The sequence below is a fragment of the Mchenga conophoros genome, linkage group LG3 (genome assembly GCF_057382185.1).
Source record: "Mchenga conophoros isolate Kocher_MC1m ecotype Shallow Benthic linkage group LG3, M_conophoros_male_GT1.1, whole genome shotgun sequence".
NCBI classification, from domain to species: Eukaryota; Metazoa; Chordata; class Actinopteri; order Cichliformes; family Cichlidae; genus Mchenga; species Mchenga conophoros.
This window is the reverse complement of record NC_140528.1, coordinates 57,860,378-57,875,823: the sequence shown is the minus strand read 5'-3', so window position 1 is coordinate 57,875,823 and position 15,446 is coordinate 57,860,378. Positions and strand designations below refer to the sequence as shown.

Sequence of the window (15,446 nt, the reverse complement as noted above, 5' to 3'; positions counted from 1 at the left end):
CCCTGTCCACATCGATATTGAAAGTGCATTTAATAGCTGAGACCGTGGCAGGAAACCAATTTAAATGAACATTATACCAACTCTACCAAGAAGATTGGTCACATATCCAGTCAGAATTATTGTGGAAGCTTGTTGACAGATAACAAAAGCACCTGGTGGAGGTGCAACTTGCTAAAGGGCATCAACTATATATACTTTTGACCCCGTGTGGATTAGAGAAAATACAAAATACATTCAAATTTGAGCACCCAGTTCTTGTTTTTTAAAGTCATTACAGATGTGACTTGATCCACACTAAAGTAAAAAGTACCTTGAGCGCTTATTTACAATAAATACTAGATCACGAGGTCTAAAAAGACTTGCTTCAAACAGCCTCTTGCACATCAGCTAACTCACGGGGGTTGCAATGACAAATTCTGAGAAGTCCTCTTTAACCTCATTTGCCAACTCGACTGTATTTCAGCTCGTGCTAAGTTGTAACATCAAATTTTATTGTCCCCCAGGTAGCGAAAAAAACATTTTTTTTAAAGTAGCTCAAAGGTCACTTTGCTGATGATTTTAAGGGAAAGAATTTACGCTTGTCTCCATGTTTTTACTGATTTATAGGTAACACTTTGGATCATTTTAAGCCTTTATATTTAAAAAAAAAAGAGAGAGAAATAACAGGAACATTGTAGCTCGCTGCATCTTAACCTCTGAGCTGCATGAGATCCTCACCCTCAGAATTTAATTTGAGCAAATACAGTGAATACGTTGCCTGAATTAGTTGGGCTGAGCCAGCCTTCTCTGCTTCAGTGATCCAAACTGATAAACTTGGCATAATTCTTCCCCTGGCAAACCCACATTTCTTTCATATTCTTACATTTATTTTCCTTCCCTCTCACATTTCATATCTTCATTCTTTTTCTACGCCGCTTTTTGATTCGCTCTTTGCAACATTAGGTGGCTCTGTGCCTTGATGGCAGCTCAGGCCAAGGCTAAACACTCGGTCTTCCACAAAAGGAGCGTAACTGTAGAAAACTTGATACAGTGTGCCAAGAGGACAAAGTGAGAAACCACAAGCTGCATGATTACGTGTGTTTGTTTAACCGCCTTTGTTATATACACCGCATGTACTGTAAATTCATAATATACACAGTCCCACTCCTAAAATCCCATGTTTGAACATGTCAGACCTCGATCTAAACAACCGTGCGCGCACGAGAGACGGACCGAAAGAAGAAAAATGAACCCAACTCTGATTAAGTTTATTGTTCTTCTGTTGCTGAATGTAATTCTGCAGACCAACACTATAGTTTTCCATTATGAAGACAGATGTAAGGCCCGACAGACAAAAGAACAGTGTGTTGTTCAGCTAAGTTGGCCTCAGTGGGGCTGGAGGAGGTGTGGTTGATAGTGATGATTTTAGAACAGAGTAAAGTTTTTGCTAAATATCCCTGAGAGCTCACATTTCAAATGAATGACCAAACAGCAGCTTTAGTCCAATTTCTGCGTCGACTTCGTAGCGGCCGAACTGATGCCAGGTTTTCTACAGCTGAGGCCAAGTTTGATTTAAGCTCTTTAAAACATTTTAATAATGCATCTGAACAAAACTAACTAAAAGAGAAGAAAAAGACATCACTTACTCAGGATTACAGGCGCTGGTTGTTTTGTTTGTGGTTAGATTATAGCGCTCATCAAATATTAAAGCGAATGCAGATCTGAAATGCACGGAGCTAATCCAAGCTGCTGATGCGGTCGTGTTGGAATTGCAACTGCCTGTGAGTAATTGCAAAGTCTGGGAGAGTTCAGAGGGCAGTTAATAAAATCCTTCATCGCATCTCTAATTCTGCAGTCACACTAGGGAAAACAGTGGTTGAATATATTGCAACCATGTGCAATGAACTTGCGATGAAATGGTAGCTTCAAAGGCAGGAACCAAGTCCGGGGCCGCTCACAGTAAGTTGCCATCTTCAAAGTGACAATAAGACGATGCAATCCCAATAAGACCGAGTCAGTCTGCTGCGAGTTTCTTATCAGTTTGCACTTAAATGGATTCAAGCTATAATCTGTTTGTGATAATGCGGCTCTTAACTGTGACAAATCGGTGAAAATCCCAAATCTGTTGCTGTCTAGATACCCAGAAAATCATACTAAGTACTTGCATAAATCCAGCCAAAACCTCACAGACCTGAAACAGCAATTCATCCTAAACATAGACGAAGTTGTTGGAGGACGGTGATTTACTCCGAAATGACAGACAACTCAGCAACCTTCTCTTACATGACCAGCATACAACCAGCTGGCAACCAGTTGAGTCAACTTGCAGACAAATTGCGCTCATCAGTGTAGACCAAGTGTTGCAACCAATCTCTCTGCATTTATAAATCCCTCTGTTAACATGCAAAACTTGGCCAATTTATCAGAGTTATTCCAGCTGCGGCTCCGTTTTTTCTTAGTCACGAAGACGTCGCCGTCCCATTTTCACTCTGGTGACCAAGTCACTGGCTTTTACCACCACGATGCAGCATGTGCACAAACAGATTTTGTAGGAATTTTTTGGATGCATGTTGTTCTCTGGGATTTACTTTTAAGAACATGTTCGTAACGACTTACGTAGTTAAATAAAGGTTATCTTGAACTGATGCACCTTGTTGTAGTACAATTTGGTACTACGTGAAAGTACAGCCTAGCCCTAGTGCAGCTGATATCTCTTTGGTACGATACTCAGTTGTCTTGGACATGAAGTCACTTATTTCTTCACATTTTGTCGATGGTTTTAGTTTTTGTTATTTTTCGTATAAACATTTTTTTTTTTTTTTTTTTTTTTTTTTTTTTAAATGGCAGAACGGTGGTTACGGTTTCCCCTGTGTTGGTTCTTACTGCATACTCTGTGCATGAAAGGTTTATTGGTGAAAGAGGAAACATGTTAGAAAGTTAAAAAATATATATACACATCATCTGCTAAGTTTCCCAATCATACTACAAAAGCCTTGATCACTGCGGGACTACTTTGAAGACGCAGATTTTAAAAAGTGTCACGAGCTACAAAAGAAAATCTTCAATGCGTCCAAATTGATAGCGTGCCATCATCATAATTCCTCCGCTTCCCTGTGTGTTGCTTTTGCAAATATCAAATACCACGTAGGCTTTGTAGCTCTATCCATGACATGTTTTCCATTACGGAGACGTGCATACCAAAGCCCCAAAAGCCATTATATCAGCAGATGTACAAAACACAAAGTCCTCACTGAAGTTCATGGTATGAAGTCAGTGACAGTTCAGAGTTTAAGGCAGAAAAACACCTTGAGAATTTCCACTGTTGTTCCTCACTGCCACACACTCCATTAACCTTCTGTCTCCCCCTCCCTGACTCCTGCGCTCACCTTGATGCATGACCTGACAGAGGAATGACCCCGAGCTCTCCTACACATTCATCTGTCACTCCTTTCATTCCTCCACAAGCGCAATTTCCTCAACATATCTCAGTTTAATGTCTACGGGAGTGGGAGTGTGGTCATTTTGTGTATCTTTGTTAATATTGCTTGAAACTAGAGGGCTCTGCTCATACAATAAGTCATTTTGGAGACTAAATCCAGCGCAGGTTTGCCCTTTGGACACTAAATACTTGATATAAAAACATTAATTACAAAATCAAGTATATGCATGTGTGTGTGTGTTTCTTCTTACCCATTATGTGTGACCAGACACTGGCGTAGCCCCAGTTTTCTGAAAATATCCACAGTGATGTCCATAGGGGTGTGATCAGTAACTGTAAAGGGGCTCAGGTCCATGATGCACCTCAGCCGGAGGGGAGGCGGTGCGTCGGGAGGAAGCAACGGTGTGTGCTCAGTGAAGACCACTTGGGAGGCACTGACGATGCCATCCTGACGTTTGCGGGCATTGTCTGAAAGGAGCAAAGTGGGATTTGTGGAAACCAAATTGCTTTGCATACAAAAAAAAAAACAAAAAAAAACAACCCTGTGACTAGATCTTTGTTTACACACGAGCATAATTCATACCTATTGATATGAGCAGATCTCTCCTGAGTACAAATCCCACAAGCCTTTGGGACTCCGAAGAGACAACCACAGGGAAGCCACTAAAGTGCGTGCTCTCCACCAATGACTGCGCATAAACCAAGAAACGAATGTTATTTCTATTATCTCTATTAGGATTCCAAATCTCTTCCCAAGAAACATAGGTGTAATATGTGCAGTCGTACCTCCACCTCCCCCACAGTCATGCCCTCCTGCGTGAGCACAGCCAGCGCGGGGTCCATCCTCCTCGGCCTCATCACGTCCACCGCCAGGCTGCTGTGTTCAAACTCTTCTTTTGGCTCCAGGAACGGGTATCCATTCAGCCTGATGTGAGCCTGCGAAACATCAAGAACATGCAGGTTTTACGTCTCCATTTTTAAAAGGAGGGGGGAAAAAAACCTAAACAATAAAACACATGAATCCTAATAAAGACAAAAAGAGCGCAAACTCGCTCTTATTGTACAGCAAAGGGTTGGAGGGGACAGACACTTTTCATTAACGTTTGCAGACACGTCACCTCGTAAATTCCCTCTCTTCCGAAAGCATCTGCCACCCATTTGCTGGTCATGGTTGCAGCCATGAGGGGAACAATGTACTCCAGACCGCCAGTCAGCTCAAACATGATGACTACCAGAGATACTGTCATTCGAGTCACTCCACCTGGAGGCAGATATGAGAATGGAAAAGGTTAGACCACAGGCGAGCAAGATTAATAGGCGATTTAATTCCCGTCTGACTCATTTTATCTTCATCTGCAGGCAAAAAGAAAAAGAGCAATTAGAGAACAGAGGGCACATAAGGTGAGCATATAACAGAGCCCGCGCTGCTGTTCATCGAGTTTACAGAGGCATTTAGTGGCACATCTATTTCTCTACCCGAGAGCTCAGACCATTCATCTCCTCTCTGTATGACACTGTTGCCACTAACATCAGCTGGTAAAGTCTGAATCCAATTATCATCATCTTCGACCTCAGATGTGGCCAGAAAGCCAAGGCTACGTTTTCAACTCTGTGCTTTTCTTCAAAACAACTGCCACAAAACAGCTGCATGTCAAAGACTTTATTACGAGTGTTGTATATCCTTTTTTTCCCCTTTCAGAGGATTAAAAACTTTTCTTCCTGTTTTTTTCTACACATTTAAATTATTAACGGATGATTTTTTTGTGATTATGTATCACAAAAATCTAAAAAGATTAATTTCATCACTTCAAGAGGTTTTTCCAAAAAACAAGTAAGATTAGTAATCGAGCTGCAGTCAGGGTGGCGCGCGCACTGTTAGCTAATCCAGATGGCTGCCTCACCTTCCAGTGGCGTGAACGCGTCTGAAGTGGGACTACCTCCTGCTGTTTGTGCTAAACGTGAGAAAGGATTACTGCAGCACGCGTCCTGACCTGATTCTCCTCATGTGAAATGTACATAACATCCAGCTGTTTCAACAACAGAATGAGTCTCACACGTGTAGAAATTCTGTTTCTTTCCAGCCACTCATGCTGTATATGTAGAAACTATATAACACACAAGTAGTAACCATAGAACCAAAACACAGAACAATAGAGAATCCAAATTTTCAGAGCAGTACTTGGGAATGGTGAGAAGGAAGAACTCCCTTTTCACTCTTTATGTTTTGAAAGCCTACTAGGAAAGACCCTAGAAGCTCTCCTCTGAACCCTCCTAAGACCCAAACTCTTTCATCGCATGCATTTTTAATTTCTCTTTGCTATTTGGGCTGATTGGGACCTGATGAATGTAAAAACAAAGAATTACCAGATTTTTATTTTTTTATTTTTTTTTAACCTGCTTTTTGTTTCTGAGAAAAGTCAGATCCACATGAGAGGACATTCATTTTAAATTTCAATAGAACAGTGGCGGTATAATGTCCTTCTAAGTGGATATCAGGCCCTTGTAGAGCGAAATTTAGTATTTTGGTCTAGACAGCCCAAATTGCGACGTCCACATATGTGGACTCCAGGTCCTAGGAGGTTAAAGGTTTCTGCCATATTTCAGGCCTGACTAAAGAATAAATGACTGGATTTGCATCAGATATTAGTAAAGGTGGTTTGTGATTATGCAACCCCCCCCCCCCTGGGAAAAATCTGTAAAAGTCGCCAAACCACGTCTTTATTTATACGCACTGAGGTGTCAAACATCGTCATTGAGGGTACAGGGAAAGTCATCAAATATTGTTTGAGGGAAAAAGTTCACAGGAAGAAAACTCGAGGAGCATTTTCTATCTAGACACTCAGCTGGTTCAGAGTATTTGGCAGTGTGTTATTACTGTGTAATAACTGAAAGTAGCTACCCTTGTTTTAGTTTTGGCTCTACGAGCAATCTCTATTTGCATTGCTGTACCAGATCATCAGGAATGTATTTAGTGCCAGCATGTATTTTGCCAGCAAAATAAGTAAACGTATAGAGATCCAAGTACTGGCGTATGCTGGGTTTGAATGTTTGCAGCTCAAACAGCTCCACGGAGCAGCTACGATGGCACAATCCCATAATGGTGACTTGTGAACAAGAATAACAGCAGCACATGAGAGTCTGAGGCGGTCAAGAGTGGAGACTCCTGTGTGTAAATGCTGTTGCCCTGTGTTGTGAAAGAGACTGAGGAAAATGCAAAGAGACAAACCACAGTGTAGTAAAGGGAATGAAATCTCTGGCTTTCTTAAATCAGATGAGATCTCTTTCACTGCCAGATATTTTATTTATGAGCACTATCATAAAGTTTAGTGTGTGCATATATTACAGAGACATATTTCAGAAACAAGAAAACTCTCTTTAAACTCTGTCCCAGATCTATAAAACACGCGGCTCGCTACCCTCAAACTTTCTTCTTGTGCGAAGAATTAAACATCTGTTTTTAGACTAGACACCTCTCTGTGAAGAGAACGATAACCCATCAGCATCATTTTTCTGTGCTATGTTTAGTTAGACAAAAGAGAAGGGAAAGGGAAAACAATGATAACTGTATCATCATCATCAAGCGTTAAAACAATTTACTGCACATGAAAAGTAATGGCTAATATCAGAAACCTGAAGTGTGTACGACATGTGACATCTATGAACTGAAGAGAAAACTGATTTAATAAACAGCTATAAATCTGCGGTGTATTAAACACCAGATGATGTGTAGTAAACAATCGCTCTGTAAAGCTTTTTCTGTATTTAAATAGGTACTTTTATCTCAATAAAACAAGGTTAAATGTGCCAATGTGGCATTTTTGAACCAGTTTTATTCAAAAATCTTTTTCTAAAAGAATAAATAAGGGAAGTGGCAGATTTTGAATTGAAGAAATTTTTGGATTTGCTTCAGAAAAAAAAGATAATCAGTCATCAGTGTTGAAACACTGATATTTTGTTGACCTGTAGGGTCTCGTTTCACCAGTGCAGGGTTGAGCTACCACTGATGACCAAATGTTTATAACAGTGACTAAAAAGCATTATTACTATTAAAGGCCATGTGCTGAGCTGGCGTGATTCATAAGTATCTGATAGATTCCAGTTTGTTGTAAGCAAGGAGCCTTCCCCGCACACAAATGTTGGCCACGGAGTCCCACAAGGGGCCGATATTTTTTGCGCTACACAAGCCACAAACTTGACTCTGTTCTTCTGGATGGAGCTTTTTCAGCAGGAGAAATGTTTAATTACTCATCCAAGTGAAGTTTGGCCAGCGTTATAAACAGCACAGTTTGGAGGAACTTCAGAATGAACTTTTTGAAGCTTCCTTACCTGGATTATCGAGCAAAAATCAAGACGTGTTTTTCATGCTTCCACTGGGGACTAATATAAGAAAACACTGCACACATTCCCTTTGGTTTTTGATCGACAGACACCCGTCTGCTCCGTCTATCCATTCATACATTCTTAATTATTAACTGTTATATTCTCTCTTCCACAGAATTGTGTTTTGTCTGTTTTTCCCCATCACAGCAGATGGATTCCAGTCACAGAGCCTGAGATTTCTTCCTGTTTAGAAAAAATGGCCTTCCTTCTTTCCTGCCATTACCTGGTGCCTGCTTATAGTGGATTGTCTGATTGTTTTATGCAAAGGACTTCAAGTATCTTGGGATCTTATTCATGAGTAATGTGACGGAGGAGTGTCAGTTGGACGGGCGGACTGGTGCAATGAACTTGTTTGTCGCGATGAAGAGTGAGCCGAGTCTTTCGTGAAGCTTTCATCTATGCCCCAACCATCACCTATGGTCATGAATTACGGATAATGAGCAAAAGAGAAAACTTGTGAATACAAGTGGCTGAAATTAGTTTCTTCCTTGCTGTGGCTGGGGCCAACTTTAGAGGCAGGGTGAGGAGTTCAGACATCCAGAGGGATCTCAGAGGAGAACCACTACTACTACTTGTTGAAAGGAGCTGGTTGAAGCGGATTGAGGCTCTGGTAAGGATGTCTCCTTTGGATGTTTTCAGCGCATGCGTAACTGAGACGAGATCGGGGGGTAAACCCATATCTTGTCTGGTCTGGGAACAACTTGGGATCCCTCAGGAGGAACTGGAAATTTTAGCTTGCTGCCGCTGTGACCCGACTTCAGGAGACAAGTGGAAGGACAATGGATGGATAGACTGAAGGGTGGATTTAAATTAAAATGTAAAGCTCCTTTAAGTGACTGTTTGCAATGTCAGGCACCTCGAATCATTTACAGACCATAATAAACTGGATAGATAAAGTCATACACAAAGATTCATGGAATGGCTTCCTCTGGTGTGGACCAAGGAGTCCTTCAGCCTTCTCACATCCAGCTGCTTTCTATATATCCTAAAACATTTCCATGTCAGACTCAGGATGTTGGTAGAAGAGCATGTTTAGCATATTACTACGAAACAGCCTAAATCTAAACCCAAACAGCCTCTGAGACTTCACCGCCACTCTTGCTTTACGCTTTTCTGTCCAGTATCTTCTGTCACTTCTCAATCCTCCCGACGACACCCTTCTCACCCTCCACCCAACCACACAGTGGTTTAAATCAAGCAAACACTCAGGAAACAGACATCCATGTCTCACCTAAACAAGCGGCAGCTCCAACCATGGCGTAAAGCCCCGGCGTGATGCAGTCTGCCCCCTGAGAGCACCACCCTTTAAAGATAACCGAGTCGTGGTTGTAGTAGGCCAGCTGTTCCATGCCAACGCCGAGCAGCCTGCCAGCTATGGCTCCAACTGCCATGCTGGGAATGAAGAGACCAGAGGGAACCTGCACGGACAGAACCAGTTAAAAATATCCATCCAGACCTCTGTGCATCTAACAGTTCAGTTTGCGTTAGCTTTTAATCCAATAAGTCAAAAAGAGGGCCTTCCCTCCCAGATGCTGGTTATGTTCCCAACTTTTCCCCATCAGAGAACCTCATGATGCACATCACCATCTCAGACAAGATTGTCTCTAATTAAAACATTTCCACAGGCATTTTCAGCCAATTCATTTTAGCTTCGTTACCAAAGGGACTTTTGCGTTTTCTAGAAAACAATATTCATTTCTTTCCTCAGCGAGCCACATGACGGGGATTCACATCGCATATGAATCGCAGAAAACCATTTACAGAATCACTTACTTCATCCATCGAAATTCCCAAATGGGTAACACGAGTGAATGAACGCTGGAAACTTGATCAAATGTGGCTTCAGATATATTAAAGGCAGCTGCCTTTGTAGGCTTTTTACATGCAATGTTACACCACGGGGAGAATAACAATAAATGTCTCATTGATGAGGAGTTCAAAGCGGACCGCTGAGTGTCTCTTCACAAACCTTCATGCCAAATGTAATAACAGTGATCATCATCTTGAAGACCAAGGCCAGGGCCAGCTGCCACAGCGCCGTGTAAAGGCCCGGTCCCGCTGGCCGGTCAGCGAGGCTGTTATCTACACCTGTGTCTGACGTGTTGGCTGGCTGCGAGCACGAGTGAGGAGAAGAAAGATACGCATGGAGACAGAAAGAGGGGGAAAGGAAGCAGCGAGAGAGAAGAACAAGAAATATATATAAAGATATATTAGATAGCTCAGCAAGGTTAAATAATCACGTGAAAAACTGCAGTATCCTGATGCAGCGATTTATCGGCTGACCTGTTTGTAGCCGCACAGCTGAGACGAGTCGAGCAGGGAGCAGTCGTTGAAGAGCTCCGAGATGAGCTCGGATCCGCTCATCCTGGTGTAACTGTTGGGGTAGGCGAGCAAGGCGGTCAGCGCGGCGACCACCAGCACCTCGATGACGGGGTAGTGACCCAGACAAGTGGTTTTACCTGTGAGGTGTGTGGAGAAGTTAATTTATGGGTTGGAGACACAAAGGAAAGAAAAATACGTCACAGATATGTCACCGCTACTCACGAAGCCTGCACCAGGCAATGTTAGCCTTGATGAACAGCGCCCCCCAAAGGCCTCCAAAGATCCCCAGCAGGATGAAAGGGGCCAGCTCCACCAGGTGCCACGGCGTGTGAAACTCCACATAGAAGAGCACCAGGCGGCTGTTCCCAAACGGGTTGATGGAGCGCAGGGTGAAGGCCGCCACCAGAGCGGCGAAGAACGAACGCCACAGAGTCTTCAGGGGGAAGTAGTAGCTCACCTGGAGGAGAGAGAGGCGGACAGAGACATTTATTGATGAGAGAGAGGCAAAGCCGGAGCTCACTACACCTCACTACACCTCACCCCAAACCTAAACAAAATAACTACAACTGGACTGAATGGAAAACACAAAGATATAAAAACTAGGCTCAACCAAAAATTGTATTTACAAAACGAACTAAAACAAAATAAGACATTATTCTCCTCGTTTTTAAAGTGTTGTCTTTTTCCAATTTTGCTCAGATTGTCAAAACAACCATCCCAAGAAAACTTTTACTGCTTCTGTTTATGCGAGACTCAAATATCTCACTCATCTTTAAACATCTTTAAACAATAAAAACAAAGCAAGCTCTGGAAACCAAATTAGACACAACTGAATCAAAAATAACAATTTTAAACTAAATGAAATTAAAAACTCTTGGAAAGTCTAATAAGCATAGCAGACTTAAGCAACTCTTTATTTGAGATGGGATCTCTGAGTGGGGCGATAGAAAGAGCCAATAAAGAAAACAGCATGGGCAATTAAACTCCAAGTATTTTTTTAATTAACAAAATGCTCAAGTATTGGCCTTTCCTCTATTTTGTGAGACCAACACTGACCTAATAGTTTTCATTACATTATCTCATATTATAAACTAACCGTGGTTCATCAAGTTCAAAGTTCAAGTTCAACTTTATTGTCACTTCAACCATATACAGTTTAAAAATACACAGTGAGGCGAAACAACGTTCCTCCAGGAACCAAGGTGCTACAAGACAGTTCAGTGCACGGCCAGGCCGGCTCTATAAAGACACTGGTCATGTTCCCTGTTTTGGGGAAACCCCATGAGGTGATCAAAGTGCCAGTTTCCTTATTCCAGAAACTCTTCAGCATGTTTCTACCCAAGATGGATTTGACAGCTGCCAAAAATGCATTCGCTTCCCAAAGTAAGACTGCAAATAATTTCTCATATTTATTATGTCCCAGCTTGTTGCCAGCGCTGTGCTCGTACCAGTACGAAAAAATTACACAGGAAGTGGAAAGCAATTAAAAACCCAATTCAAATCAGGTATTTGTGGAGTAATAAAACAGCCGGCACTGCAGGTGTTGTTCTGACACAGAAATACAGATACAGAGAATCTGCAGACAAATGATAGAAAACAGTGGAAAACGCATCATAAGCTCTACCCACCTCCTCCAGACTGAACAGGACTCCTCCAATAGGAGCTCCAAAAGCCACTGACACGCCCACTGCTGCTGCCGCTGATAACACCTACATGTAGAGACAAGAAAAAAAGGGAGAGACTGTACCAACTGTCTTGCCCAACAAAACAATCAAGTGATCAAGCCCGTCAAACTTGATCACGTGCAGATTAAAGGGATAACGGCAGTACAGGAAAAGCACTGCTGTTCCCATTTATGTGAAAAATTTAAAGCTTCAATCAGAAACTTTGTCTTTTCCATCAATTTAATCTAAACTAGAGAATATGTGAAAAATATATTTCTGCAAAGAGAGTAGATATTCTGGACAGTCACATTATTTTTCTCTCATTGAGAGATCTCCTTAATTCCATTTACCCATCCAAAATTATCAGGTGTGAGTTGCCAGGTTATATAAAAAGCTCCTGTTTTGAGGTCTGCTTCCAATTTAAGACTTGCATGATTAACCAGTGTGGTTTAAAATATCATTTCCAAGTTGGACTTTCATGTAACAGATCAATTTATCTGCATAAATGTAAAAGGTCAACAGCCTTGTACTATTGGTCTTTAGCTATTGCAATATTTTGCTTGTACGGTTTTTTTTCTTGATGACCGTCTTTCCTGTCAAGTTTCCCCAAAAACCCGCAATAACTCCTCCAACAACACCGGCGTCACCCCTGCTTACCTCTCGCCTCTTGGCCTCATTCTTGCGGTACTTGGTGAACAGGTGACAGAGTATATTAGCACAGCAGCAGGCGACGTGGACCAGAGGGCCTTCCTTCCCTAAACTGAGCCCGGAGGAGACGGCTAAGACCAGGGTGATGGTCTTGATGATCAGGGTCCACTTCCCCAGGTAGCCCCGGATGATGAAGCCACTGAGGATGGTTTTAATCTGAGGAAGACGGAGGTGAGAGTGGGTGGGTTTGTTTGCATGTGCAAGGAGAAGATGAGGATATGTTTATGTTAGGGAGGGTTCAGTTTAGATACGCCTGTCTGAGTGTATAACCACAAGAAAGCGAGTGTAAACACAGAAGGAGGGCCCAAGGAGAGAAATGAGGTTTGCGTTTTGATATTTTTCTTTCAAATAAGTGGTTAATCTCTCGTGCGTGGCCCTGCTGACCTTTGAGAAACGAGAGTGTTGGGAGAAAACGATTCAAGTTCCACAAAATTAAACAGTTCTTCAACTGAGAGGAGTAGTGAGCAGGATAATATTTGGATTTGGAGGAAGCTGGTGTATTTTTGTTTTCGTTTTTTTCTAGAATGGACGAATCCAGTGAGAAAATGTTTGGCTTTCCAGAGTGTAAGCAAATCTTTGGCTTTTCACCTCCTCAGAAATGAAGAATGAAAGAAACGGAGCGAACAGGAGAGTAAACAAAGGCAGATGGACGGGAAGAACAGGGAACAGGAGAAGCAGAACTAGTTGACCTGGTGTTTATTAAAATTAAAAAGAAAAACACTCTAAGTACGTGAATATACTAAGTTTCCTACAACTGAACAGGAGCAGCATTAACGAGCAACTCTTCTTTGTTGTTGTTGTTGTTGATGTGTTTATGAATGAAGCGTCTAAGTAATTCTTGTTCTCATGCTGCACCACCCCAACATGACAGCTCCCACTTTAACCACTGAAAAGCATTTCATAGGTTTCAAAGACTTTTAGTGGCAAATAAATCAAATTTATGCAAAGAGTCAGTGTTAACAGTTTTGACCCTTCTTCTGTAGTTCGCTTCTCTTCTGGGCCAAATCCTGAGTGATGTCTGCTTAATCAGTGCCTCAAGTCTTCAGCATGGCCTCTTTTTAAAAAGCAGGTGGGCAAGCAGGAGCCCAGTGAGGCTTCTAAGGCTGCAGTGGACTGTCATCAAGATGGGTCAACACTGGAAACACCAACTCCCTGCATAAGTTTGACTTATTTGACTATAAACCACTTTGAAGCTTATGAAATACTCGTACTTGTTCTTCACTAGAACAGAAACGTGAAAAACTAAATTCTGAAACATGAAACTGTAAAGTTATGAAACCCAAAACCAGTGCCGCTGCCAAAACTTTTAGCCATCATGGTAGATTAGGGGTCGGCAACCCTGGGCACGCGAAGGGTTAACTGATGGCACGACCATAGCTGGACTGGCCATCGGGCATTTGCTCGGTGGCCTGATGATTTTTTATTTTATTTTTTATTTTTTTGTAACGGTATAAACAATGAAAGGTGGTGGATTGGTCAGATGCTGGCCGGTGTGTAAAAATAACTTAGTTGTTTGGTGGTGGCTGTGGTGGAGCTTCCTCAGATTCAGTAACATTAGCAAGTGGTGGAGGCCAGCAGGTGGATGAGAGAAAGGGGAGGCAGGAGGAGGAGAGACCTGAGGCAGCTGCCGGTCCGAGTGTCAGGTGAACTGAAGTTCAGGTAAGAAGTTATGACCTGCAGTCTATCTGGGTCAGATGATACAAACAAAGTTTAGGTGGAGTTTATTTTCGTTGTGCTGACTTTTTACAGTCAGTTACAATAACTCGTACTGCGTACTAGCTAGCATGACAGAGTTTCTATACAGCTGGGTGGGTGCTTTGATGTTACTGATGTTGAACTTTAGTTAGCAGAGTTTCCAACCGTCCCGTAAAAAGACAGAATCGTCCTGCATTCAGAGAAATTATTACGCGTTTCGTGTTGAGCTGAAAAGGAACAGTTTGTCCCGTACTTCAGCTACAATGAAAAAGACACACAGCTGGATTTATTCTGCGTCTTTACGCTGCAGCTGCCTCTTCTTCTCTCATCCTCTCACCCTCTCTCTCCTGTTGCTACTTCAATCATGACACTGATCAATGATCAGCTGATCGGCTTTTCTCTCTCGTTTGTTTATCGCCCACTTTGCGCCAGAAAGAGGAAACCAGCGGATGTCGCGTTAAACAACAGCAGCACGTTTAAGCTTGATCAGCTGTTGTTAGAATTTATTTAATATTAATTTCTATTATCAGCTGATGTTTGCTGGAGCCACAGCTGTAAAGCTGCTGGTCATGATGTCGGTTTGGATATGTGGTGAGAGGGAAACATGAAGATAAAACCAGGAGATGTCCTTACTGGATCATCAGAGCTGAACAGGTGATGGAGAAACAGGTTTACCTTTTAGTTAACATGGATGAGTTGAAGTGAAGTTATGAACCGTTTCTGAGAGACAAATAACACCAGGATCCTTTTTTTACGTAGCTGACAGCTGGTAACTGTGCAGGGGCGGGTCTAGCAAAGTGTTGCCAGGGGGGCAGGTAGGGCATTAACAGGGAAAGGGGGCACAAAGAAATACTTTTCTTTCTTATTCTCATTTTGAAATGTCTGGCTGTTATTAAATAATTATCTGAAGCTTACAACCAAAGTTTTTATCTGATGTAAAATGTATAGAAATCATACATATACCAACAAGACTGTGTACATCACTATCACAACAGCATTTGTTTTCATTCAAAGGCTTTATGGCTTTAATACCTGGTGGGCCGGTCTGTAGTCAAAATGCCAGAGGCTGATTTTTTGTCCCAGTCCATTCCTGGGCACGACACGCAGTGAATTAATCTGAGAGGGTGCATCAAAAAATAAATGGCCACGCCAGCGGTGCACATCGCAAATCAGCTCGCATAGACACATTAGTTGTGCCGCTTCTTAATGACGGTATCTTAGCTAACAACCCCAACTACCAGATTCAACTTGTAATTGGC

General features: G+C 42.2%; 1 protein-coding gene across 4 annotated transcripts in view; it reads right to left on the bottom strand.

Annotated features, from left to right (window-relative positions):
- clcn5b (Cl-/H+ antiporter 5b) overlaps window positions 1–15,446 on the bottom strand; it is a 44,081-nt gene that overhangs the window by 5,168 nt on the left and 23,467 nt on the right. For all 4 annotated transcript variants that reach the window (XM_085264343.1, XM_085264334.1, XM_085264352.1 and 1 more), the window contains 10 exons: window positions 12,442–12,648; window positions 11,749–11,829; window positions 10,343–10,577; window positions 10,082–10,257; window positions 9,768–9,908; window positions 9,030–9,216; window positions 4,537–4,679; window positions 4,205–4,354; window positions 4,002–4,107; window positions 3,670–3,886 (listed from right to left, as the gene is read on the bottom strand). In XM_085264343.1, coding sequence (XP_085120469.1) covers window positions 3,670–3,886; window positions 4,002–4,107; window positions 4,205–4,354; window positions 4,537–4,679; window positions 9,030–9,216; window positions 9,768–9,908; window positions 10,082–10,257; window positions 10,343–10,577; window positions 11,749–11,829; window positions 12,442–12,648 — 1,643 coding nt within the window. The remainder of the gene's footprint in view (window positions 1–3,669; window positions 3,887–4,001; window positions 4,108–4,204; window positions 4,355–4,536; window positions 4,680–9,029; window positions 9,217–9,767; window positions 9,909–10,081; window positions 10,258–10,342; window positions 10,578–11,748; window positions 11,830–12,441; window positions 12,649–15,446) is intronic.